Raw genomic sequence first — 27,212 nt, 5'->3', positions numbered from 1 at the left:
ACTGGACTAAACATGGTAACTCATTTTAAAGGCACAAATTAAAAGAATATTCTTCCATTTGCACACAGAGTGCTCCAATAATGTATGTTCTAGCCACTATTGAGATAATAAGCTTTATAAATGCCAGCTTTTCTGTTTACTGAGTAGAGTCTGGGCCTTATTGCTAATGCAAACTCCTGGGCATGCAGTCTTGATTACCTCCTCCACCCCTCCTGTTTTCTTTAATATATTGTATCTACATTTACTCCCACTTTCTTTAATCTATTTCTCTTCAAATCTACTGACTCCTTTCTACTACCTACAAATACATTCGTTTTTCTCTTCCCTTCCCTTTGTTGCTTCCCATCTTAAAAAAAAAAAAGTTCTGAACTTAAATACAAATAAATACTTTGTATTTATGCTGTATCTTATTTGTGCATAGTTTTTAGCATATTGTTTCCCTCATTAGAATGTGAGCTTCTTGAGAGTAGGTACTTATTTTTGCTCTCTGCTTTGTATCTCCATTGTTTATTACAGTGTCTACTACATAAGTGTTTAATAAATGATAACCAAATGACTGACTGCATAATGTAAGTTATTGTACAGGACAGTTTATGATTAAGTGATAAAATAGGAAAATGAATTAAAGGAAAGGTAAACTATTTGCTTAAAGTGACACAGGTAATAAGAATCAAAGCCAGGATTCTGACCCCTCTGTTATTCCAATGAGTTTTCCACTGTACCACTTAATTGTCCTAGTTACTTTTCTTGTTTAGATCTTTTTCTAAATTGTGATGGTTAGAACCTGATTTTATCTAGACATATTGAGATTAACACACTATTAATTTCTTTTAAAATCAGTTTAGTTTTTTTAGGCTGTTTTCATTCTGTTGATCATTGATTTGCAATCCACTAAAATTGGCAACATTTTAAAGAAATATTATCTCACCATGCTTTTCCTTCCTGTATAATTATATAACCTATTTTTAGGACTAATGTGTGCAGGAATTCAGTTATCATAGAAAAAAAAATTAAAAACAAGAAAAGAAAAATAAAAATGTAAAGTAATATATCTTTAGAGAAGAGGGAAATTACTTTGGGAAGAATCTGTTCAGGAACATCTACTGAGAACTTGATCTGAAGAATAGCTAATTTTTCTGTAGGTCTCTAAAAGAGAACAGGTATCTAATAAGGGAGCAAAGATTTGAAGTCAGGTAAAACTGTTTGTAAAGATCTTTGAGCAGACTATTTGTGATGTTTTGTAATAGGGAATAGGAGACATCTGAGGGGGAAGGGTGTTGAAGGGAGCCACTAGTATTAGACACTGGACAGATTTGATTTTTATCTTGGAGATAGTGAGGAATAAGTTTGAGGTTCTTGGTCAGGGAATTGATAGGATGAAATCGGCAGTTTTAGGAAGACTGATCTGGCATTACTACTTAAGAAAGATTAGAGAATGCAAGTAGATACAGGAAGATGATTACTAAATTTGCTTAGGTGTGAGATGTAAGACTGGATGGGTGACTTTAACAGCATCCTTTGGGGATTAAGGAAAAATTACTGTATGAGCTATTAAAGTTTAACATTGCACTAAGATTTTTGGGATATTCTATAACTCTATATTGTAATTGGTCCCTGGTAGGGTGCTGGACTCTAGGATGGTAGCCAATGAAGTTATTGCATAGAATTTATGAATCCAGTTATATATCAACTTTATTTAGGTCAAACAATAAATAGGCATATTCAGTATAATAAAGATTATATTAATTAAATTAAATTCCATCTTTAGTAGATGGGATAAATAATGTTAACACTGTGATACAGTGGAAGGAAGATGTACTGGGAGTCAGATATGGTTTAAATCTCATTTCTTGCTCTGTGTGATTATAGGCAAGTCAACTTTGAGACTTGATTTTCCTAATTGGTAAAGTGGGAATAGTATTAAAACTTCTTCCACAGGGATTTTGTGAGGATCAAAAAGATAACAGTGCTTTGTAAACTTTTAACATGCAGACAAATGCTTTTTATTATTGTGTTTATTGTTTTTCAAAGGATGTATAAAATAATTTTATAAGTAAGGAGCTATCTATGAATTAGAACTGAAATAAATGATTGCCTTTAAAAATGGAATCAAAAAAGCATTGCGTCATTATATGATGAAAGTGAGTAATTTATAAATAACAAAATCTAAGAAGAAAATTAGAAAGAGAAATCCTTTTCAAAATAATTACAAACATGTATAAAATATGTATGTGGGAGCTAATCTAAGGTACACTAAAGTACACGCAATCTAAGGCACATTCAGTGCACTATTCCAAATTTGTATAAATTCAGTTACAAAATGTTCCTTAAAGAACAACTTAAATAACTACAAGAATATTCAATGCTCGTGGCTGTATCATGCCTATATAATAATACCATCAGAGTTCATTTAGCTTTAATACTACATCAGTTGAATTATCAAAGGGATACTTTACAGAAGTGGGTGCAAATAATAAATGGTATTTGTAAGAATAAAATCCTTAGAATACCAAAGGAAATTATGAAGAAGGGTAGGCATGAAAGGAAGAGGGCATTTTCAGGCCTCAAAATATATAAAATAGTCATAACCTTTTGATATTGGTTACTAGTAACTAGCATTTATGTAGCTCTTTAAAGTTGACAAAGTTTTTCCAAATATCATCTCATTTGATCCTCATAGTAGCCCCTGAAGGTAGGTATTATTATCACACACACATACACAACCCCCCTCCGCACCCCCAAATCACCATTCTCAGAAGAGACTAAGGCAGGAGTTTGAGAGAGACTTCTCCAGGGTCAAATAATAGGTAAATATTTGAGGCTAGATTTGAACTCAAGTCTTCCTTAATACCAGGTCCAGCACACCATCTACTGCATCAAGATAGAGAACTTGATCAGAAATGTTCTGTAAAAAAGGACAATCAGAAATTATGGAGCTTAGTAATCTAATATTCAGTAAACTGGAAAACTACATTTTTACTTAGGATAAAATAATTTTTTTTTGGATCAAACCTAGGAAAACTGGAAGCCATTCTGGCAAAAGTTAGGCTTTTTAGGCTTAGGGTTTAAGGTAGACACTATACATTCTGATTATATTACATGACCAGAAAATTAAAGAATATATATTCTTAATCAAACTAGGGGTAAAGGCATTTAGAAAAGATAATTTTGATTATGTGATATTGAAAGGCTTCTTTACAAATAAAATTGGTTCATTAACAATAGGAAAAATTCTTTGTTATATTTCTTAGGTAAGAGTACACCCAAAATATAGAAACAATTAATGGAATTAGATTAGATGCCTAAAGTCCAATAGATAAGTGCTGAATAAAGGATATAAACAAACAATTCTCAGAAGAATTTGCAAACTATAAATTGTAATATGAACAAATACCTATAATTACTAATAAGAGAAATATAAATAAGAAGAACCTTGAAAGTTTTAATCTCATAAACAGCATAGACAAAGATGACAGAAGATAGGAAAACTCAGTATTTGAGGAGGGGAACTGTAAAGATAGGAATAATAATATGTTATTTATGGAGCTGTGTATTAGTGCCACCATTTTCTAAAACAATTTGGAGTTATGTCAATAAATGACTCAAATAAGCCATATTCTTTGTTTTAGAGATTCTATTAGTGGGTATAAACCTCCCAAGAAGGTAATTGACAAAAAGAAAAGCTCTGAACCTCAGTATTTATAGCAGCAGTTGTAATAGCAGAGAGTTAGAAATAAATTAGGTGCCCATTGAATGAGGAATGGTTAAACAGATGGAGAGTGAACATACTGGAATATTAGAGTGCTATAAGAAACATGAATATGATGAATATAGAAAAGCAGGGGGAAACTGCTTATGAACTTTGAGTGAAACAAGCAGAGTTAGAAGAGCAATGTGAATAGACAGAACCACCATCATGAAACCAGTTGAAAATGAATATTCCAAAATGAGAACAAGCTTGGCTCCAAATAAGACCCATTAGAAAATACCTCCAATAATTCATTTGCAGAGATGGGAACTCCATAGTTGTGAAAAATATTTTTTTTGATGTATTGATTGGTTTTGCCATCAGCCTTCACCTCCCTTTTTTTTCCTTAAGAACATTTCAAATATAAAAGATTTTTCTGGGAAGAGGAGCGAGACAAGGGGAAGTTCAGGAAATGTTTAAAAATATGCAAAATTATACATAAATTCAAAAGGAGGCAGATGGCATTTTGAAAAATTATTAGGTTAAATTTAATATAAATCAAAAAAACTTGAGTTTGTGCTTTGATGTATGATCCCTTTATTATTTGTATGTTGAAATAACTTTTTTGGTTGATCATAAGTTAATTTTAAAAATTAAGAAAAAATTGGAATATGGATAATGTAGAATTGTAATGTAGAATGTAAAATAATGGAATGTAGAAGTTATACCAGTATAAATAGTTATGAGGAAGGAAAAAAATATTATCAAATATGAAATACGCTTGCCAAATGACTAAAGATGATTATGACAGGAATGAGAAATGATAGGTAGATACCCAGAATGATCAATTGATAAATCCCATAATATGTAGAGAGAGCTGGGAAGGCTCCCAGCTTGTTGTATGGACTCATATGTGGAACTTTTGGCAGTAATTGGACATGTTGTACAAAATATGGGCAAGATTAGGTGAGTCTAGAAGCATTGTGTAAAGCAGCTTCTGAATCAATACAATTGTAGATCCTTTTGAATAATTAAATGGATGAGCAAAGATGGACTTATTACTATTTTCTAGGTAGGTTTTACCCCAATATAAAATAGTTGTCAGAATGAAACCATTTCAGCTAGAAAGTATTTAAATATATACTTTACCAAAAAAACCTGGAAGAATAGTAGGTACAGAGCTTTGGAGAAATATCACTTAACAAAACAGAAAAACAATTAAAGAAAATAATTCTTCAGAGAATATTGTTGATGTTTATCTAATGTAAATTATTCTGTACCTCACCTTCCTTCTTTTCCTCACCTCCATTAGGGTTTTTAATAGTGAATTTTTTTTTCTCATTTACAACAATAGTGGAAATCTGTGCTTTGACAGTTGTAAAAGAACTTGAACATGTATTGTTGAGCTCTCTTGGAGTAACAAGGTTCAAAATTTTACCACAAAAAGAAAAACAGCCTAAAAGTGTATACATTCCATTGTTGGTGGAGTTGTGAACTGATCCAGCCATTCTAGAAAGCAATTTGGAAGTATGCCCCAAAGGCTAGAGAACTGTGCATACTCTTTGATCCAGCAGTGCCACTATTAGGTTTGTATCCCAAAGAAATCTTAAATGAGGGGAAAGAACCACTTATGCAAAAAATGTTTGTAGTAGCTCTTTTTGTGGTGGCAAGGAATTGGAAATTGAGGAGATGTCCATCAATTGGAGAATGGCTGAATAAGTTATGCTGTATGAGTGTAATGGAATATTATTATTCTATAAGAAATGATGAGCAGGCTGATTCCCCCTCCCCCCCCAAAAAACAAAAACACAATAAACTGGAAAGACTTGAATGAATTGATGCTGAGTGAAGTGAGCAGAACCAAGAAAACATTGTACACAGAAACAGCATGATTATGTGAAATCTGTGATCAACTGGGAAAGACCTAGCTCTTCTCAGCAATACCTGATCCAAGACAATTCCATCCGCAATCAGAGAGAGAATTATGGAAAGTGAGTGGGTATCAGAGCACACTATTTTCACCTTTTTTGTTTGTTTGATTTTTCTTTTTTGTGGTATTTCCCTCTTTTTCTGGTTTTTCTTTGAGAATATGACCAATGTAGAAATATGTTTAAAATGATAGGTACATATGTAATCCATATCAGATTGCTTGCTGTCTTGGGGAGGAGGGAAGGAAGGAGAAAAAAAATTGGAACTAAAATTTTTACAAATATGAATGTTGAAAAATATCTTCACATGTAATTGAAAAAATAAAATGCTTTTTAAAAATAAAAGTGAATACTTTCTTTTTTAAGCTACATTTTACTTCAAAAAATCTGTATTTCTGTGTTTGAGTATTATCCATTGTACAAATTATGGTCATTTTTGGTGAAAACATGAGAATAGTTTAAATTTCTATCTATTTTGAGATTTCCAAAACATTTTTGCACATATTATTTGATTAGAGTGATCATAGTTTTGTGAGAGACAAATAAATACCTAACTACCTTCTGGTTGATGAATGAGATAAACCTTAGAGAAATGATTAAATAACTCCTGTATTTATATAACAAAAAAGTATTAGAGATAGTGTTTGAACCTAGACTTTCTGGCTCTGGAAAATGCCATGTTAGTTACTGTACCATGATATAGCTCATAAGAGATTAGGCAATTTTAATTTTTATTTATTTATTTTTTTAAATAGCTTTTTATTTACACGTTATATGTATGGGTAATTTTACAGCATTGACAATTGCCAAACCTTTTGTTCCAATTTTCCTTCCCCACTCCCCCAGATGGCAGGGTGACCAGTAGATGTTAAATATATTAAAGTATAAATTAGATACATAATAAGTATACATGAGATTAGGCAATTTTTAACAAAACTTTTTCAAATGATTTTATGCAATGGAACTTTTTTTAGAGTTATATAATTGACTGATACAGAAATTATAAAATGTGACTTTTGAGTAGATATGTTGATTTTAATAGAGGACTTGACTCTCCTCAAAAGTTCTATCTGTATATCTGAATTATATATGACTACATGACAGGTGTGACTATAGTGATAATAAAAGTGAGGTTTTTTGCTCATGTGACAGAAAATGTGTAAAGGAGGCTATGCAAATAGACTTTCTTACTCCCTAAATATACTTGGAGGGTTGTTGGGTTCATTAATAGAATTAAGGAAGTTGCAGTGAAGTGAGGGGAGAGAGTAGATGGTCTGCAACATCAAAGGAGAGATGGTTTTGTTGGACATTTTGGTAGATGGAAATTCTGGAACTTGGATTAAGATTCGAATTTAATTAATTAATTTAATTAATACTTGCAATTAAAAAATTCAAAAGAGTAATGATTTATTCTTATAAACAACCGTTGTTAGGGATAGAGGAAGCAAATAGAGAAGAACAATTTACTAGAGAAAGTAATGCAAGAAGAGAGCCTACAAAAAATAGCAAAAATTCAGTCCTATTGTTGACTGCCGTGTTTGACTGAGGAAGTATATAATTTATTTACAAGGAACAAAATAATTAAAAGGGAGCTATAAAAGGATCTGAGGGTATAGAGAAGGGAATATATTGTGCCTACTATGTTCCAGGCACAGTTTAAACACTGTTAAAATGCCTTTTTTGATTCTCACAACAACCTTGTGCAAAACTTGCTATTATTATCAGTCCCCATTTTGCAGTTGGGAAACTGAAACATACAGATTAAGTGATTTTTATGGAAATCCCATAACCAATAAGTTTCGGAGATCAGATTTGATTTCATCTGTTTGACTCCAAGCTCAACAATCTCTCAGCTAGGTGCCTAAAAATTACTGACATTTTTATAGGAAAGAAAAAAAGGAGGAAAACAAATATTTTAAAAATCTCTGTGTACCAGGGTAATTGTGCTAATAAGAATTTTAAAATTTTTTCTCATTTGATCCTGACAACTGTGAGAAATAAATGTTAGTATTCCCATTTTATTTGAGGAAACTGAGGCAAACAGATTAAATCACTTACCTCTAGTCCTAAAGATAGCAAGTGTGTAAACCTGGATTTAAACCAAGGTTTCCTGATTCCAAGGCCCAGTTTCTGTCTACTGCACCTCCCTTTCCTGTATTGATCATGAAGAATGGGACAAATATTACTAGAATGGAGAAAGGCAAATATTACGTTAATTTTCAATTGCTTCTTGGCAAAATTCTAAAACATTAAAAGGATTTTTATAAGCATGCTTAGGAAAACCACTGAATCAGGATGACTTTATAAAATCATACCATACTAAAAGTGCATTGATTTTTTTTGATAGGATAAATAGATTGATGGAGATAAGATGCATGATGGGGATATAGTGCTGGGTTTGGTGCCTGTATTAAACTCTCATTTCTGGCATTTAGCAGTGCAACTCTGCAAGTCACCCAATTTCTATGAATTTCCAGTCGTTCTCTAGGACTTGAAAAGTCATACTAGATTGCATTTAGGATTAGTTTTGTTTTTTTTTAAACTGGGAAATAGGCTATATATTTTAGATTTGTAGATATAGTACACTTGGATTTCAGCAAATCATTTAATAGAATCATGCTCATGCTCTACACTTGTGGCTACTTGTGCTAAGAGATACTAGATAATAGCATATGTATGTTAATTTGGATCTGGATGGTTGAACTGTTGTACCAAAAGAATAGTCATTAATGGGTCAGTTTAAAGGGAAACCTCAGTAGGGTTTTCTAGGAGTATGTGTGCCTTTGGCAAACTCTTTGTTCAACATTTTAAAAATTAATTTAGATAAAGACCTCAATGGGCTACTTGTCAAGTTTTTATATTATACCGGATTAAAAGGCAGTCTTGGAGTAAATAAGCATAAATACAGTGAAATAGTTGTTAACTCAAGGAGCTTATATGTGAACCCTAAACATTAAGGGACATATTTTAAGATTAGCAAACTTGATTGAAGAATGATCCAAAAAGATCTTCCCAGACTATAAGAAGAGACAGAATCCACTTAAATTGAAGGGATAACTGTAAAGTTCTTAACTTGGTGTCATAAATTGTAGAGATACAAGATAAAAAAGACACTGCTAAGTTGGATTGGATTCATGTGTACAAGGTCCAGAGAGTTTAGTGGGCTACATGTTCAAAATAAGTTTATAACAAGTTAACTATCAAAGCTGTTATATTATGGCTGTATTGGGAAGTATAATGTCCAGAATAAAGAAAATGACAGTTCCTACTACTGTCCTGGTCAGACCATATCTTGATTGTTGTGTTAAATTTTAAGTATTGTTATTTTAGGAATGTTGTATGCAAACTAGGGCTATTCCAGAAGATGCAAATATATATGTGAAACCATACAATATATAATACTGATTTATATTATATATATCAGTTCTTTTCTTTGGAAGTAGATAGTATCCTCCTTCCTAAAGTCCTTTTTAGTTCATTTGAATATTTGAGAACATTTATTGTCTGACCTTTCTGCCTCCCTTCTCCTCAGCTCCCCTTTTAAGAATACATAACAGAAATTGAGATCCAGTGATTTTCATTTACTTGTCTAGGGTGGGAATAAGAATTAGAACCCATCTCTTAATCAAGTGGTATCTGATATAGAGTGGTTAAAAAGGAGGACTAAAGAGAAAAAAATTATTATTTGGGAAGATGATCATTTTTGATTTGAGTTTAGTTTATAATTAAAATATTAGGGGTAAAATTTAGGTCTTTAGCCTTTATCCTATATTTCACTAGTTGTAGTTAGGTATTACTTTTGAAGGTAATAAAATTTACCATAAATAATTTATAATTCTAGTTATAATCTACTTAATGAGATATTAAACTGAAGTATTGAATTTCCATTCAGTGGAATTGGGTTTTTCTTTTTTGCCTTATATTCATTTACACTTCTTAATTTTATCTTTTATTTTTATATCACTATAATTTCCAAATATATTCCTACTTCCAAGTGAATTTTTCCTTCCAAGAGAATTTTTAAAAGGGGGGGAGGGGTGGAAACAAGGGTAGTACTTCAAAACTAAACAGCATATCAAGCAAGTTAAACAACATATTCAATTTTGTATATCAGCCCCACACACTTCTGCAAAGAAGAGAAGGTATATATTCTAGGGCCAGGGTTATTGAAATACATACTGTGTTTGTTTAGTGGACTGCTTTTTTCCTCTTTAGCTCTTTCCATTTACATTGTAAACTTTGTGAATTTTTAGTTTGTCTTTAAGATAGACTGTTTTGAATTCTTAATATTACTCATTTCTTATGGCAAAGTCATAATTTTGCCATTGAGTAAATACTTCTATTAAAGTTGGTTTGTGTATTCTCCAATTGATGGAACTGGTATTTAGTTCTATTACAGAAAAGTGTTGTTAACTTTTTATCTTTTTGTCTTTGATCTTCTTAGGATATGTGCTTAGCAATTGAATTTCAGGGTTAAAGGATATAGATGTTTTTGTAACTTTTTTTTTAAAGAACTTAACTCCAAATCAACAAAGACTATCACTTTGCTTTTCTTGGCAAATTAATTGGATAGGAAGTAGAGGTATCTTGACTGAAAAATTACTTACATGAAACAGATTGGAGGCTAGTTATTTGTTCACAAACATAAGTAATAGTAATAACTCTAATTACAAAAGCATTTCACTTCAGTGTGGTTGCTGATAACCTTTTCTGTTCGTTGACATTTCTTATTTTTCTCATACAACAAATATTTAAGTTGCAGTTATAATTTGCACACTGTTAGGTAGTAAAAAAAAAAAAAACAAGTTCATTAAGTTTACACAGTCTCAGGAGTGATTAAAGCATATGCCCCAATAGCTGTAATATAAATGGGAATATGGTAAGTATATAAAAGAATAACAAAAAGAAAGACAATAATGAATGGGAGATTATGAAAGGTTTCAAGTTCAGATGAAGTAGGATGGGTAGTCTAGGAGCTTGATTCTGCCCTGTGAATAAGTTCAGACCTTGGAAAATAAAAGGCATGAGTAGGAGACCCTTAGAAGTTAGCTTATTCACTCCTTTTACAACTGTTGAAATTGAGGTTCAGAAGTTAAATTTTATGTCTATGTGACCTCGAACAGGAAACAATTACTATGTCTGGCAACAAATCTTGTGTTTCTTTTACAATAAGACTTTTTTTTATTTGAGCAATAGCAAGTAGTTTAGTTTGGTGAGGTCATTGCATTAATTTATATGAGAAGTGTGAACTAATATTGGAATAATGGTTAGAGACATTGTAGAGATCTTTGTATAATAAAATACTCTTAATTACTCTTAGCACAGCATGAAAGGAAAACTCTGTTAGATGCCTGCCTAGGTAAGTCTATTGTATATGCCATGATTAATGTACCATGGCACCAAATATGTTATGAATTATATGGAACCTTTATAATTACCTGTGCATGAATGTATGAGTGTATGTTGTATGTAATTTACCTAGGTTTCTCACAGCAGAAAATAATATTGGACTATAAGAAAAAAAAGTTTAGGAACCACTTATGCATATATACTGTACTAGTTGAAATCTTTTGATACAATGAAGTGATCAAGATTGAGTGTGATATATATATAGACATATTAGAATCATGATCTTGTCATTATACACTTCAACAATATCATATGATGATCAATTCTGATGGACGTAGCTCTTTTCAACAATGAGAGGATCCAAATCAGTTCCAATTGATCAGTAATGAACAGAAGCAGCTACACCCAGAGAAGGAACACTAGGAAATGAGTATAGACCATAACATAGCATTTCCACTCTTTCTGTTATTGTTTGCTTGCATTTTTGTTTTTTCTTCTTGTTATTTTTACCTTCTTTCTAAATCTGATTTTTCTTGTGCAACAAGATAACTGTATAAATATGTATACATATATTGTATTTAACATATACTTTAACATATTTAACATGTATGGGACTACCTGCCATCTAGGGGAAGGGGTGGAAGGAAGGAGGGGAAAAGTTGAAAGAGAAGTTTTTGCAAGGGTCAAATGATGAAAAATTACCCACACATATGTTTTGTATATAAAAAACTATAATAAAAATAAATTTAAAAAAGAAATCATGATCTTGAAGGAATGCATCAGCATGCGTTGTCTTTTTACCTTTCTGAAGAGTTGAAACTTTTGGCTAATTTTTTAGGTCATACTCTGAAAGAATTCACTCCATAAGTCCCTAGCGCTTTGTTTTATTTTATATGTTTTGTTTTATACTAACAATGCGATAGAGAGACTTGAAAACTAAACAAAACATGTTTGAAGCAATGTTAAGTCGGTATCACTGATTCCGTTTGAAAATTGTGACTATATCTGTTTGCACTGTTTTTGCAATTTGGAGAAGAAAAAGTTGTAAGCTTTAAGTCAGCTTTGAGAAAATGTTTTAGGATGTTAAATTGGTATTGAGTTCTGATGAAATATTCTTAATTCAGATACTTTCTTTTCTCTACCCTTCGTTTCCCTTCCCCCCTTACCTCTCTAGCCTTCTGAAATAACTTAAATCACTTTAAAGGGATAAAATGTATTGTTTAATCTATCCACAAAATCTTTGCCAGGAAAGTACTGAACATTGTTAGAAGCTTAATGCTAATTTATCCAACTACCTTATTACTTTATTGATTGTGCTTTAATGAGATTAAATGCAGAATTGACATTGTTTTACAGCAAATTTCATCTCCCAAGTGTTCTTTTCCATTAGAAGAATGCAAAGATATACTGTGAAATGGTATTTGACTTGTGGGGACTCAATTTTTTTTTTTTTTTTAATTTTTCTCTGTGTACATAGAGGCGATATTTCCAAAAGCTGCTGTTGGAAAACAGTTCATAATTTAAAGCATTTTAAGTGTCTGGATAAGATTTTTTTAAATAGATGAGTGCCACATAAAATAATACTTAAAAATGATAATTAGAGATTTAAATGATTTTGGTGTCAGGTCTTTAATGATTACATAATTTTCATTGCTAATATAAGTTACTCCGCGTTTTATAGTTTACTTTTCTTATGCATAGGAAATTTCCTGCTTATATTCATTTAGTAATTACTAATCTGCCAAGAACATTTCATCCAAATTGATATCTGAGACTTCAGAAATTTGGTTTTGTAGGATGATAAGTATTTAAGCAAGACTTTTAAATGGTCAGTTTTTCATATAGCTGCTTAGTGTCTATTAGAAATGTATTCAGCATTAAAATCCATTTTTGCTTCATTTATTTAAAATCTTAAAGTTGGAAAAGACCTGAGAAGTAAGATAGCCTAACTCCATCCACTTCTATGCAGGACTTCTGACAGCATTCCAATAATTTACTCTGTTTGCTTGAAATCTTCTGGTACTAAGCAATTCATAAGACAGACATTTACATTTTTGATCTGCTCAGTATTATGTTTACAAAATAATTTAACTTCCACTTGCTGAATCTACATGAAATGAGTTAAAAATTTTACATGATAGTTCTTTTAAAAATGTGAAAACTATCATGTTCATTAGACTTTACTTAGACTAACCATGTCAAGTTCATTCAACAAATCCTTAATATGTGTCATGATTTTGACCACTTTTGTGGTGAGTCAGGTTTGATGGTGTCCTAATTAAGATCATTTTCACTGCTGAATATTCCACTAACCTTTCAAAGGGTCCTTTTTGTCAACACTCTACTTCTGCTAATATAGTTTAATAATGGCATTCATTCTGACCCATTTTAAATCTTAAATCAGATTATGCAATCCCTCAGTTCTTACTAATGCTTTTAACACACATTAGACTTGATCAGTTGAATTGTTCATCTTTAATTGCTGGTTTTAAACTAAGTTTGCTGTTATGTCATCTCGGTGATTTTGATATCCAGTGTTTTCTGTTTATTTCTAACCTTCATTCTATTAACTATCATGTTATCTATTTTTTTCTTAGTTTTGTGTCATCTACATTTTGGTAAACATGTATTCTAGGTCATCATCCAAACAGTAGAAATAATTAAAAGGACACAGAATCAATCTCAGAGTTGATATCATCCTCCATGTTGACATTTAATAGAGAAGTCAAAACATTTTAGTTATGATGCTTTATGTAGCTAAGATTGTGTATATGTGTACCTGTCATCCCAATCTTTTTTATCTTCAATTCAACAAGCATTATTTAAGTATCTACTGTATGTTAGGCACTTCTACAAAGATATCATGGGAGAATTTTATCACTTGGCTTGCTGAAATTTAGAAGTTATGCCTATACAATTTCCATGGTTTACTAGTCTAATAAGTATATCAAAAGAGGGAACATATTTTGATGTAATTTGTTTACATCAGACTTTTTTGTGAGCCTATATAATTTATGATGATCTCCCAATCTTTCTTTCAAAATACTTTTAAACTGTGCATATAGGTTTTTTTTTTCTTTCAGTAATTTAGTTGGGCATAGATGTAACACTTAACCATCATTTTAAAAAAATCATCTTATCAAACTGACATCCCTCTTTTTTTTTCATAGTAATGTAGAAATGTTACTAACTAGGAGAGATTTTAGTTATTACATTTATGCGTTCATTTAACCCACTATCCGTAGTTAAAAAATCTGAACATAGAAAAGCAAAAGAGTAAAATTAAGTTTAAATAGAAGCATTTTTCAACAAGCATTTTAAAAACATATAATATATAGATACCAGTCACTATGCTAGGCCCTGAGAAGTTTCAAGAATGCAGCAGTCTTTATTCTGAAGCAATTTACACTCCAATAAGAGAGACAAAGAGTACATATAAACACATATAAATTTCTTGAGGTATAGGATTGCATTTTAGGAGTTTTATCATTTTAGAATGATATCTGTGCAAAAGCATGGATATGAGAACTGAAGTATCATGAGAGGAAAACAGAAAAGTTCAGATGGCAGGATTAGCAACGGAGTGGAGAGAACAATTGGGAGACTTGTAATAATCTAGGGGAGAAGTAATGAGGGCCTCAACTAGGTCATGTGATAAGTTGTGTGAGCGTCATGAAGAGGTCAGATGAGAGATCATATGAAGGTAGGTATTGTAAGATTTGGCAACTGATTAAATTTGTGGAGTGAGGGATAGTGAAGATTTGAGGATGATGAGGCTATGATTGTGGGACCCTGGAAGGATGGTGGTGATTTCCACAGAAATATATAAGTGATTTGGGCTTGAGCTGAGATATGGTAGATGTGATAGTGGAAAGGAGGGGAGAGAGATGGTCAAATGTTAAAAATATTATGGAGAAAAAAATGGCAAGATTTGGCAACTAATTCAATATATGAAGTGAGGAGAGTATATGATACATTTCCTTGCTTCCTCCCTCCTCTTCTTTTCCTCTCTTACCTTTATTCTTTCCATTTAAATTCTGTTCAAATATCAGCTTTTATATGAGGCCTTTGTTAATCTCTTCTCATCCCCTGCCTCATCCTTAACTTATCTTATATTTATGTTCTGTAGGTATCCAATACACTGTAAACTCCTTGAGGGTATGTATCCTAAATTGTCTGGTACCTAATAGGGGGCTCAATACATGCATATTAATTGATTGACATATAGTATTGTCCTGTGTCAAGGGCCTTGTCTTTCTATCTCATGTTTATAATGGCAGGCTCTTATAACGGCAGGCTCTTAGAGAGTAGTCCAGTTGATTTCAATACATTGATTGACATACTTTTAGTGTGGTCATTCAAAAAGTATTGTGTGTACATAGTTGTTTGCATGTTCTCTACCATTAGAATGTGAATTTCTTGAGGGTAGGTACTATCTTTTGCCTTTCTTTGTATCATTAGGGCTTAGCACAGTGATTCGCTTGCTAGGTGCTTAATAAATGTTTATTGACTAAACTTACATGACTGGACTATCCTTGAACCCATAATTTTGAGTCTTTTCTGCCAGGTTTCTCCTGAATTTAAAAGTGCCATAGGCCATGAAAATGTCATTGACTACTGTTTAGAGAATCATAGAATGCTTGAACTCTTAGCAAATTATATTTTTGGTAATTACAGGATCATAAATATTTAATTATTAAGGAACTGTAAAAATGGTCTAGTCCCAACACCTTTACAGATGGCACACAGATCCTGGATAGCTTATATTTTGTTTAAAGTGATATAGTTATTTGGTAATATAATTTTGCAGCTGATACTACAGCCCACATCTCCTGACTTTCTAATAAACTGTCTATATTTGGCTTCTCTACTTTCCCGTTCCCCCTTTCTACTGTTGGTATTATTTGAACTATGGTTATGATTAATTAATGATTGAAATGAAAGATGATTAAACAATAGCTAGGGTCACCTAGCTATTAATTCATCAGGCTAGAGTTTGGTTAAAAAAACTTGATTTTTCAGAAAATAATTTTCATTTGGATGCCTTTTTATAAATTTTGGAAGTTTGTGGTGACTTTTTACTGTTTATTTTGCTATTGTAGATAAAAGCCCAATGCACATATATAAAAAAAGCTAGGCCAGTGATGGGGTTTTGCAGATAGTACAAAGAAGTACAGGAGAAATAGAAGTATCTGTTACAAACTACCCACGCCTGATTTTTGAGAAAAAAATTAATCTATAATTTGGCCATTCATTTCATATATCAGAAGCAATAGCATAATAGAATATTTAGCATCTTCTTTCAGAGAAGAGAATCATTACTGAATTTGAATTTATTTTTTTGAGAAAAAGTAATTTGGATGGAAGGCTCTGTTTTAGAAAACTAGATTTTTATACAGAATCACAAGTCAAATAAGCAAACATTATAGTCCAAGCACTGTGCTAAACATTAGCGATACAAAGAAAAGAAAAAAAAATGGTTCCTGCTCTTAAGGAGTTCACAGTCTAATGGTGGACACAATGGGCAAAACAGCTATATACAGTAAGAAAGGGTGTGTGTGTGTGTGTGTGTGTGTGTGTATGTGTGTGTGTGTGTATGATTGTAATTGGAGATATCAAAAAGAAGACATTAGCATTTAAGAAAAGAATTTGAAAAGATTTCTTTCTAAAAAGGTGTGCTTTTATTTGAGACTTAAAGCATTCCAGGAGGTAGTGATGAGTAGGGAAAAATATTTCTGGTATAAAGAGCCAGTGAAAAATGCTTGGTGATGTCTCAGGAATAAAAAAGCAAGATTTGTGTTTATAGAATTGGAGTAGTGGGCAGAGTTGGGGGTTAGGGAGAGAAGGGAGGGAGGGAAGGTAAAATATAAGAAGACTTCAGAAATAAGAATGGACCAGATTATGAAGGGCCAAAGGGTTGTATATTTGATCTTGGGGATAATTCAGAGCCAGGGGAGTTTATTGAATAGGAGAAAGAGGGATAATGAGAGTCAGACTTGAGACTTTAGGAAGATCACTGATGGCTAAGTAAAAGATTTACTGGGATGAAAAGAAACTTGAGGCAGGGAAACCAACTAGCCTGCTATTAATAGTCTTCACATGAAGTGATAAAGACTAACACCAAAATGATAGCAATATCATAGGAGAGAAGGCATATATAATGAAGACGTTACAGGGCTTAGCAATAAATTTGCTGTGAGAGTATAGAGTGAGGAATTGAGGATAGCACCTAAGTTGGTGATAACTTGTGTGGGAGGATGGTAGATGGTATCTTTGATTGCAATAGAGAAATTCTGAGTATATTAAATTTAAGTAGTCTGCCAGACATCCACATCAAGATTTTCAATAGGCAGTTGGAGATGTGAGACTTGAGGTCAGGAAATAAGTTAGAGTTGGCAAATAGATTTGGAAATCTATATCTGTATCTATCAACTATATCTAGCAACCAATCATATTGAATCCATAAGCAGCTGTTGAAGTCAAGTAAGTATATTGGAAAAGAGAAGAGGAGCTAGGATAGGACTTGGGGAGACACCCATGGTTAGCCAGCAAAGGAGATGGAAAGAGAGTAATCTCAGAGAGGTGGAAGGACCAGGAAAAAGCAGTCTCTAAAAGCCTAGAAAGAAGAGAGTATCCAGAAGAGTATGTGAGTACACATAGATTTTCAGTAAATTTTTCATCTTAAATTGATTTCTGCCCAGTAGTCATTTCTAGGATAATTGGGAATTGATCATTAATTTACTTTACCTTTCTTCAGTATCTCCTCTTAGAACTCCTAGCTTTCTTCACTGCTCAGCTCCAGTGGAAACATACACTCAAATTGAGCCCTCCCTTCCTTCAGTTGTTAATATACATAATCTGACTTAGTACTTTGTATTTATTTTTTATCAACACGGTCACTTAGAAAGGCCAAAGTTGTATACTTGGTAAAGAATTGTTCTCAAATCCAGAAATGCCTCTTCTCAGTGAAGCCTGTGCTACTTCCTAGTAGATCTCAAGTACTGTAGGTCACTCTCGGTTGCAGACCTTCATTGGTAACAGTGGGCTCCCTCTACCAATAATATCACAAGTTCTGTTCAGTTTCTCTCTCACTTTCCACTAATAAAGGGGAATGTCTTGCTATCCTTGAGATTAAGGACTGTTTTTCGTTTTGTGTCCTCAATGTTATCTAGCACAGTTCCTGGCACAAATAGTAAGTGCTTAAGTAATTCTTATCAATTAATTAATTGAGACCATAGCAGATTGTTTACCTAAAGTTATATTTTCTTTGTTTTCCATTGTTTGGATGCAGCCTTATTTGTCAGTCCTATTCCCATATTGATAAAGGCAATTGAGTTAAGTTTTTTGCAATAAAAACTTTGTAATTTCTTCTAAGCCCAATGCAAAAATAAAGTCAATAAACTACTTTAATGAAGTAATAGCTTTAAAAATATAATTTGTTTATATTAACTTTCTGATATCTTGAGCTAAAACATGACATTGCTTATAATGTTAACATAAAATATAGGTTAAGAAGATACAGTTTAGTTATTTTATTCTGATTGATTTGAGTATCTTAGCTTATCTTTGTGGAAAATAAGATTAATACTCTTCTGCATTGTGGTTTACAGTAGTCTAAATACATTTATATCATCTTTGAATATTCTATCTTTATCAAATGAGGAAATTGAGCCTATGATTTTAAGTAAGTTCATAAGATTGGTAAACTTGGTGTTTAGACCAGATTCCCAAATTTTTAAAAGTTCATTTTTCCTTGTTCTAGATCAGACCTGTATTTCAAAAATATCCATGACTTCTTCCTATTTATTTATTTTTTTTCCATTCTAAAATTTAGGTGAGGCATATACCTAGGGAGAAGCACCATTTTTGATTAGAAATAATTGGCATGTATTGCTGTACTATAAAGGGTTGGTAGTAGATGTGGAGGAAAAAAGGTTTTACAATGTTAGGAGGAGCAGAGAAAGAGTCTAGTTATTATTGGTTATCCTTATGGAAAAACAGCTTGCTTGGCCATGACTCAATCAAATCAGCCTGTTTGTTCTACCACACTGAGTGTCGTCGGAATAATGGATAAATTACCTGTCATATGGGAATATTCTACTGTTTTCATGTTATTAGTTTTTTATATTGCACGTATTCACTATAGAAGTTTGTTTGTTTTTCCCAGGTTACGGGAAGTGTCAGAGAAACTGAACAAATATAATTTAAACAGGTAAGATTTTTTACTTGCTTTTTTATATCTAAAAATATTTTGTTTCTTTCATGTAAAAAAGCCACAGTAGCATGCTTTCTAGAATTCCCTAATTAGTTAATTTTACACTAGTTCGAGTTTTAACTAGCAGTTATATAAGGTATTTGTCATATAGGCATTGATCTTATAAGTTTGGTCATTTGCTTTCCTGGGTCTTGTTTGAATGAATGAAATGTGTGATATCATGCATATTGACTTCATCACCATTAATATTTAAAGGAATATCTTAATTGATATACACATTTTAGTAGTATAGTAATTTTGAAAGCCAGTTTTTCTTTTCTACTAATCTCTTCTCCCCCAGCTTAAAATTTATTTAATGTTATATTTGCTTTTAAATTTTTCAGTCACCCTCCATTGAATGTATTGGAACAGGCTACTATTAAACAGTGTGTGGTGGGACCAAATCATGCTGCATTTCTTCTTGAGGTAAATATTAATCTGTTTATGTAGAAATATTGAAAATAATCTGTCATTTTGTATTATTTCCATGTACCTAGTAAAAGTCATAATTATCCAGTAAAATTACATTTTTCCTGAGTCTTTCATTACTGCTTTCTGCACTTTCCTCAATTAAAGACGTATAAAAATTTTTTAAGTTAAAAAAAGGGACTGAGGATGTTTCTGATACCTCATTTTACCAAAACCACATTTTTTCAGAGCTTTTAAAAATCCTTGTCTTTTTCTTATTGTGCATTTCTACAAAACTTACGACACTTTGATATTTTTCTTCTGTGATTTCATATGTTCATCATATCTTAAGTATATAAGGTCCTTTGAGGTAAAGGATATTCTTTTTGGGAAACTGGGCAGAAATTCTCTCAGAGTGCTAGCTCATTTTGGAGAGCCAGGGTGGGCCAGTATAAATGCTCATTGAAGGAATGCTTATATATTGACAATTCTGTTTTGAAAACTTCATTTTCCCCTCTTGATTTTAGGATGGCAGAGTCTGCAGGATTGGTTTTTCAGTGCAGCCAGACAGATTGGAATTGGGTAAACCTGATAATAATGATGGGTAAGGCTGTCCATCTTTTCTACTTAAAATGTTTTAACTTTGGATAGCATTTTGAATAGTCTTTGTTTTTATGTTTCCCATAACTAAAAGTGAGGCATTATATCTAAACAGAGATATAGTTTAGTTATATTTTTCAACAGATTATTCATTATGTTTGTATTTAGCGTAGTAAAATTAAAACCAGCAGAGAATCACTTCCTTAAAGGAATGCTTTGAAGTTTTTAATAGGTTCTAAGATGGAAAAAAAAAATTGGTGTCAGTCTATTTGACTGCATTGACTCTGTAGGTTACTTTAAAATTTTGCCTTACTTTTCAAATGACATAGAAAACTGATTTTACTATAGAGTGCTTAAATGGACCTTAAATTTGGAGGTCTTAAAAACTGATGGGTGATGGCCTGTATATTATTTTATTGAATATCAAACAGTTAACCTTAAATGTTACATTTAACATTTATTTATAATTACTTTGTTGAACATTTTTATAGTGAGAACAGAATGGAATTGTTAATGTGAATAAAAAATGTTAGCTATGTCTTCTCATTTCAAGTTAAAATTTTAGTAATTTTAGTTAGATTAGCATGGAATAATCCCCAAGGGTGTTGCTTAAGCTGGTATGTTACCAGAATAAGTCCCTGAAAATTGAAACCTGGGATTCCAGGTTTTGTTCCTAACCCATATGGGATTGTTTTGTGACTGATCTACCGTCTTTTATTTTCAGTTCAAAGTTGAGCAGTGGCTCAGGGGCAGGAAGGACATCCAGGCCAGGCAGGACTAGTGACTCCCCATGGTTTCTGTCTGGTTCTGAAACTCTGGGCAGACTGGCAGGCAACACCCTTGGGTAAGTTTTGATAGGATTGAGGCTGCAATTTGTTTGTATCATAGTCTTGTATGTGTCTATACACATATAAACTGTTTTACCATATGCATAAAAAACACTCATAGTCAGTAATGGTTTAGCTAGGGATTGAGTCAATTTATTGATTAGAGATGTAGGCAGTGATTTTATGTTTAATTCTGGAATATTTAGCTATAAACTAACAGTATATGTAGAAGGGAAGTCAATCAGGTTGTTGGTCAGTGTTAGCCGTATTCTTAACTTTTTAAAAAGGATCGGTATTTGACTTGATGACCCAAAGAAGGATTTTAAGAAATAATGATAAGATCTGTGTGCCATGCCCCTCATTTTAACTTTTTAATATGGGGATCAAGCCAATCATTAATTTCTTTTTATTATCTAAGGATTATAGCCATTTTGGATCAGTTGATTGAGCATTCTAAAATTCTACAACTAATACCCTGTTGTTTCCATAATTTGAACCACAAATAAAGGAAAGTTTTACCTTTGTTCTTTTTTTTTTTCTTTTAAAGTTTCTCTCTAACCATCTATCTCATAAACAATTTGGTTTTAAAATGCTAAATAGTAACTGCTTTATTTTTATTGAAGTTTTAAATTGTAGCCAAAATAAGAAGTGACCCTAGTGTCTTACCTCTGTTGTATGTAAACCAACATTTAAAAAATATATTATTAACATTATTTCTCCACATGAATTTCTTCTGGTCAGGCCATTTTCATTCACAACAAATTTCCTAGATGAAAGACAAAACTATCCAATTTGAATAATAAAGACAGATGGATTTGTAATGAAAATTTTTAATGTATTAAGCAGTTGATAAATAAGATACCTAAAAATACATTAAAACATTTTAAAATCATAAGAGTAATTCTGGATTTTGAAAACTAAAAAATTCTGAATTTGATCAATTATGTGGCTTTAAGATATATTTAATAGCTTTTTATGAGTAGGTGAATTCTGGAAGAAATGATCAGAAATACTAGGAGATGAGGGATTTAACAAATTAAGAATAATCCAGGAAGAAAAAAAAATCTTGATAAAGAATCGTAATATTGATTTTAATGAGACAGGTCAAAGAAAATAGCTTAAATATATTTGATAATGGGGTTGAAGAGGTAAAAGTGAGAGCATGAAATTAACTTAAAATCATAATTTGAAGATGAGTAAAATATACAATTGAATATTGTATTTAACTAGAATGTAGAAGAAAAGTGAGTATTGAATATATTTAAAACATATAGCTAGTGTAAATATGATATTTTGAACATGGTCTTTCTCCTCCTTAGCACAATGACTTATACATAATAGACATAAGTTCCACCAGATCTTATTAAAGAGTTTTTAAAATTTTAACTGAAGACATTAAATGCTTTTTCTTTCTCAGCAGTCCTGATTGACTTTAACAACACTTGTATTTAAATGTATATGACCTCTTATATTCATAATTCTTCTCTAAGCTTTTATAAAACTGAGTTTAACACTGTAATATTAAAATATCTTACTTTCCTGGTCTTAAGGAGGGCATAGAATGTAGAACATTTTGTAAATGTATTGCTCATGTAAACTCAGTTTTAACAATATTTGGACAGTTGCCTTTTAAGAAGATGTATCTTAATTTCTGCCTAAAATTATGAATTGTCACAATTTTTAAAATCTAAATATTGTAAAACTTGTAAAATTTAAGAAAAAAAGTTATAAAATTTTAGCATGGGAGCATTTGTCCCTATTCATTTTATTTAGAAAATAGTTATGGAAAGAATTATAGTGGAGTTTTATTATTTTCAAAGAATAGAATTAGTTTAATAATAACATAACCATAATTAATATGCTATTTTAAGTAAAAATCTGTATCAGTCATAACATAACATATACAGTTAACAGTAACATAACAGGACTAATTCTGAAGAAATAATAGACTTTGGAAAGACTTAATTTTCAAAATTTTGCTTCTACTAGAACTCAGTAAAGGCTTTTACTATATCAGTTCTGCATTTCTTCTTTTCCTAAATCAGTGAAAATATTTTTTCTTTTCTACGTCTACTTTTCTCTGTAGCCTCATTACTTTTTTTTATTAAGTCTATAGCATCATTGAAAATACCATATTCTCTCGTCCCATCTCATCTAGTCTTCTCACCATCCCATCTAGATATAAGTGTTTGGTCCTATGATTCAAAGTAGTTCTTACTGCTGATAATTCACCTGTACAAAATACTCAGCTGGTGGTGCAATGGATAAATCTCTGGATTTGGAAGACTTGTCAATCCATCTTTCAAAACTTAGTAGCTATGTGATCCTGGACAGGTCATTTGGAATTGCCTCAGTTTCTTCAGCTGTAAAATAGGGATAATAATAGCTGTAAAATAGCCTACCTTTCAGGGTTATTTTGAGAATCAGTAATATTTGTTAAAAAGTGCCTTTTTCCTTGAATTGGAACAATTTGGATCCACAAATGATTAATTTTCACTTTTATGTAAGGGCAATACTATTACATTGATGATGAAATTATTTATGCTACAATTGATAATTATATAGGGAAACCAAGTGATTATGTATAATTACAATGTATGCATGTAAAATAAGATAAGTATGAATGACAAAATACAAGACCTGCTTAGAAATGTTCAACCTAAGTATTTCTATCTTAACTTTCAAAAAATGAGTAGAATTTTCTCATTGACTTGGACCACCTTACTATCATTCTGTGTCCAGAGATTGAAATAAAAATATGTATAATGTTGAGGCAATATCATAGTATTCATAAATTTCAAAGACAAGGATGAGTGACTTTTGTACATTGTTGTTACTTTACTTATCATGGATAAATTGCTGTTTTGGTGAATTGTTTTTATGCCACCCTAAATAATAAAAATTTGTTTTCCTGTAATCTTTTAATCTTTTTTTCTGTTGTTTTTACTGAGTGGCAGGTTGTGCTATAAACTTAAAGAGCCTTTTAGAAATATATATGGAGAGGCAGCTGGGTAGTGCAGTGGATAGAGCACTAGCCCTGAAGTCAGGAGGACCTGAGTTCAAGTCAGCCTCAGACACTTAATACTTCCTGCTGTGTGACCCTGGGCAAGTCCCTTAATCCCAACTGCCTCAGCAAAAAAAAAAAAAAAAAAAAAAAAAAAAAGTGTGTGTGTGTGTGTGTGTGTGTGTGTGTGTGTGTGTGTATGTGTATGTATAAGGGACTTTCATTTCACAGAGAAAGCTGAGGGCCAGAGTGGTGCCATTATTTGCCTAAATTCACAGACAGGAGGCGGCTGAATTTTTACCTCGGCATGCATTCTCAGGTTCCAGAGTCAGTGCTTTTCCTCATTGTATTTTGATGCTCTCTCTATAAAAACAATTTTTTATTTAACAGATTGTTATTAAGTTCTTGCTCGATGAAAAGTACTTAGAAAGCAAAAATTTAAGTTGGATAATCTGGTTTTCAAGAAACTTATCTAGTAGCTGACAGTTCCATGATGTGTTGTTTCTTAGTAGAGAGTTTCTTAATGCTGTAAAGCATTCATGGATTAGCTATGGTAAAGATGGTACATTAGGAGGAAGCAGTGCAGTGACTCTGGGGGGAAGGAGTTGGTGGTGGTGGAGCAGATTTAGAACTCTAAACTGAATCCTGATTAGGGAAATTCAAGAAAAAGCTATAATTTTTTTTCCCCCCATAAGGGATCAATACCCAGAAGAGTGCTGAGAACCAGGGCAGGAAGGCATTCTAGGTTATAACAGGACACTATTACTGGACTGGGTGCAAACCAACATTTTTGTTGCCCAGTATACAGTTTTAGATCATCGATCCAGGACATTGACAGGGGCTTCCCACACTTCAATTAGTCTTAGGCCCTAGAGAGTGTACTGCAACAGGAATAAATTCAGAAGCAGGCATTCACAATATGGCCAATACCTCAAAAGTAGAGTGAAATATTTTTTTTAATAGCTTTTTTATTTACAAGTTATATGTATGGGTAATTTTACAGCATTTACAATTGCCAAACCTTTTGTTCCAATTTTTCCCCTCCTTTCCCCCACCCTCTCCCCTAGATGGCAGGATGACCAGTAGATGTTAAATATATTAAAGTATAAATTAAATACAAAATAGGTACACATGACCAAACCGTTACTGTACAAAACTGCTGTACAAAAAGAATCGGACTCTGAAATATTGTACAATTAGCCTGTGTAGGAAATCCAAAATGCCGGCAGGCAAAAATATAGGGATTGGGAATTCAATGTAATGGTTCTTAGTCATCTCCCAGAGTTCTTTCTCTGGGTGTAGCTGGTTCAGTTCATTACTGCTTCATTGGAACTGATTTGGTTCATCTCATTGCTGAAGATGGCCAGGTCCATCAGAATTGATCATCATATAGTATTTTTGTTGAAGTATATAAGGATCTCCTGGCCCTGCTCGTTTCTAGAGTGAAGTATTAATTCCAGTCTCCAGCCCAACCTGAAATTTGTAGAAAAATAACTAGGCAGGAATTTTAAGACAAAAGGAGAACTTTTAGTTCTGTTATTGAACCAGAACTTTCCAAGTGGCTGAGAGTGGTTGAGTCCAGTAACATACTGATTCTCAGACTCACATTTGGGTCAGGAACTAACAGAGCTCAATCTGGAGCCTGGGGACTGGGGAACAATCTGTGACTTTATCTTTGATTAGACCATTTTGAGAACGCTAAAACATTAAATCCAAAATCAAGAAGTAGACTGAAAGATTGAGCAAACAAAAAATTATTTTCATAAAAAGCTGTTCTGGTGATAGTGATGCTGAAGACACAAGGTTGGAACAAGAGAATGACTTCAATACAAGCAAAAACTGATTGAAAAGTACGGCTTGAGCCCAAGTTCAGCTGGAAGAGGTGAAACAAGAATTTTTTAAAAAGAATTTAAATTATAACTATGGAAAAAAGAACTGGGAAAGGAATTAATAGTTTGGCAAAGAAGGCACAGAACTTTACCCAAGTACCAAAACTCTGAAAATAAGATCAGACCAGTTAAAAGCCATTGAGACAACAAAGTTAAAAGACTAAGGAAAAAACAACTTATTTGGCAAATAGATCAAGGAAAAAGAATTTAAGAATCATTGGATTACTCGAGTTTCATGATCAAACAAGCCTAGACAACATATTTCAAGAAATCTTTAAAGAAAACTTCTCATTTCTTAGAATCATAAGGCTTAAGTGGAAGTAGAAGAAATCTGCCAGTCACATCCTTAAAGAGACTCCAAGTGGAAAACTTGCTAGATAAAATATAGAGCTTCCAACTTACAGAAAAACTATTGAAAATATTCAGAAGGAAAGAATTAAAAACTCTACAAATTAGATGATTAAAATTGCCTTCTACAAACTCCACTAGATTTCCATCAGTGATACATACTTTCAACAAAAAAATAAATTTTGATATATTCTACAGACATAGTGAAGTATCGTGGATATTCATATGATCATTGGATTGTCCCTGGTAGAGGAGTAGAACCTGAGGAAAAGCCAGGTGGCATTGCAGAAGGGTTTATGTAGAGGGTGGTATCAGAGAAAATTAGGCTGATTTAAGGGAATATTTGAGAATCCAGATTGAAAGCATCACATTTACTATTTGTTCTTATGGTCATTGAAATATTGGAAGATTTGGAATATTCTATTAGATAGGAATATAGGAAGAAAGAGAATAGTTCACATTTAAAGAGATCATTACAGTTTTTGTCATAAACTTGTATATGCTGAAAATTTGGAAAAAATTGAAATTGTGTTGCTCACCCAAGAATGGTTTTCACTCTTCCAGACAATTCTTTTTTCTATCTCCTGTGGTGTGGTTTATCTGGTGGGCATTTTTCTTTAGAAACATAGTTCTGTCTGTGTGTGTGTAAGAGAGAGATAGACAAGGAGGAATTGAGGGTATGTAAAATGCTTATTTGATCCCCAATGGTATTTGAGAAGATTTTGAGGTACTAATAATTGTTTCATTTTGCATTCAAATGGTATAAAAATCATATTTCACTTCATGCTTGGGCATTTTGGATTACAGTCAATCACAAACAGTTTTGTCATCCATGTTTTTGCAGCTTATTGAACAATATGTGCATTGCAAAAAATACCTTTGAAGAACAGAAATGTTTATGCAAAGCTGGACAAGGG

The 27,212-nt window shown here is 32.3% G+C and overlaps 1 protein-coding gene across 2 annotated transcripts in view; it reads left to right on the top strand.

The window, feature by feature from the left end:
- UBR5 (ubiquitin protein ligase E3 component n-recognin 5) overlaps positions 1 to 27,212 on the top strand; it is a 154,205-nt gene that overhangs the window by 29,924 nt on the left and 97,069 nt on the right. For both annotated transcript variants that reach the window (XM_051970953.1, XM_051970952.1), the window contains exons 2-5: positions 19,133 to 19,177; positions 19,564 to 19,645; positions 20,155 to 20,231; positions 20,952 to 21,071. In XM_051970953.1, coding sequence (XP_051826913.1) covers positions 19,133 to 19,177; positions 19,564 to 19,645; positions 20,155 to 20,231; positions 20,952 to 21,071 — 324 coding nt within the window. The remainder of the gene's footprint in view (positions 1 to 19,132; positions 19,178 to 19,563; positions 19,646 to 20,154; positions 20,232 to 20,951; positions 21,072 to 27,212) is intronic.

The sequence above is a fragment of the Antechinus flavipes genome, chromosome 1 (assembly GCF_016432865.1).
Source record: "Antechinus flavipes isolate AdamAnt ecotype Samford, QLD, Australia chromosome 1, AdamAnt_v2, whole genome shotgun sequence".
Classification (NCBI taxonomy): domain Eukaryota; kingdom Metazoa; phylum Chordata; class Mammalia; order Dasyuromorphia; family Dasyuridae; genus Antechinus; species Antechinus flavipes.
Note: the sequence above shows the minus strand (reverse complement) of the source record. Positions and strands in the feature narration are given on the sequence as shown.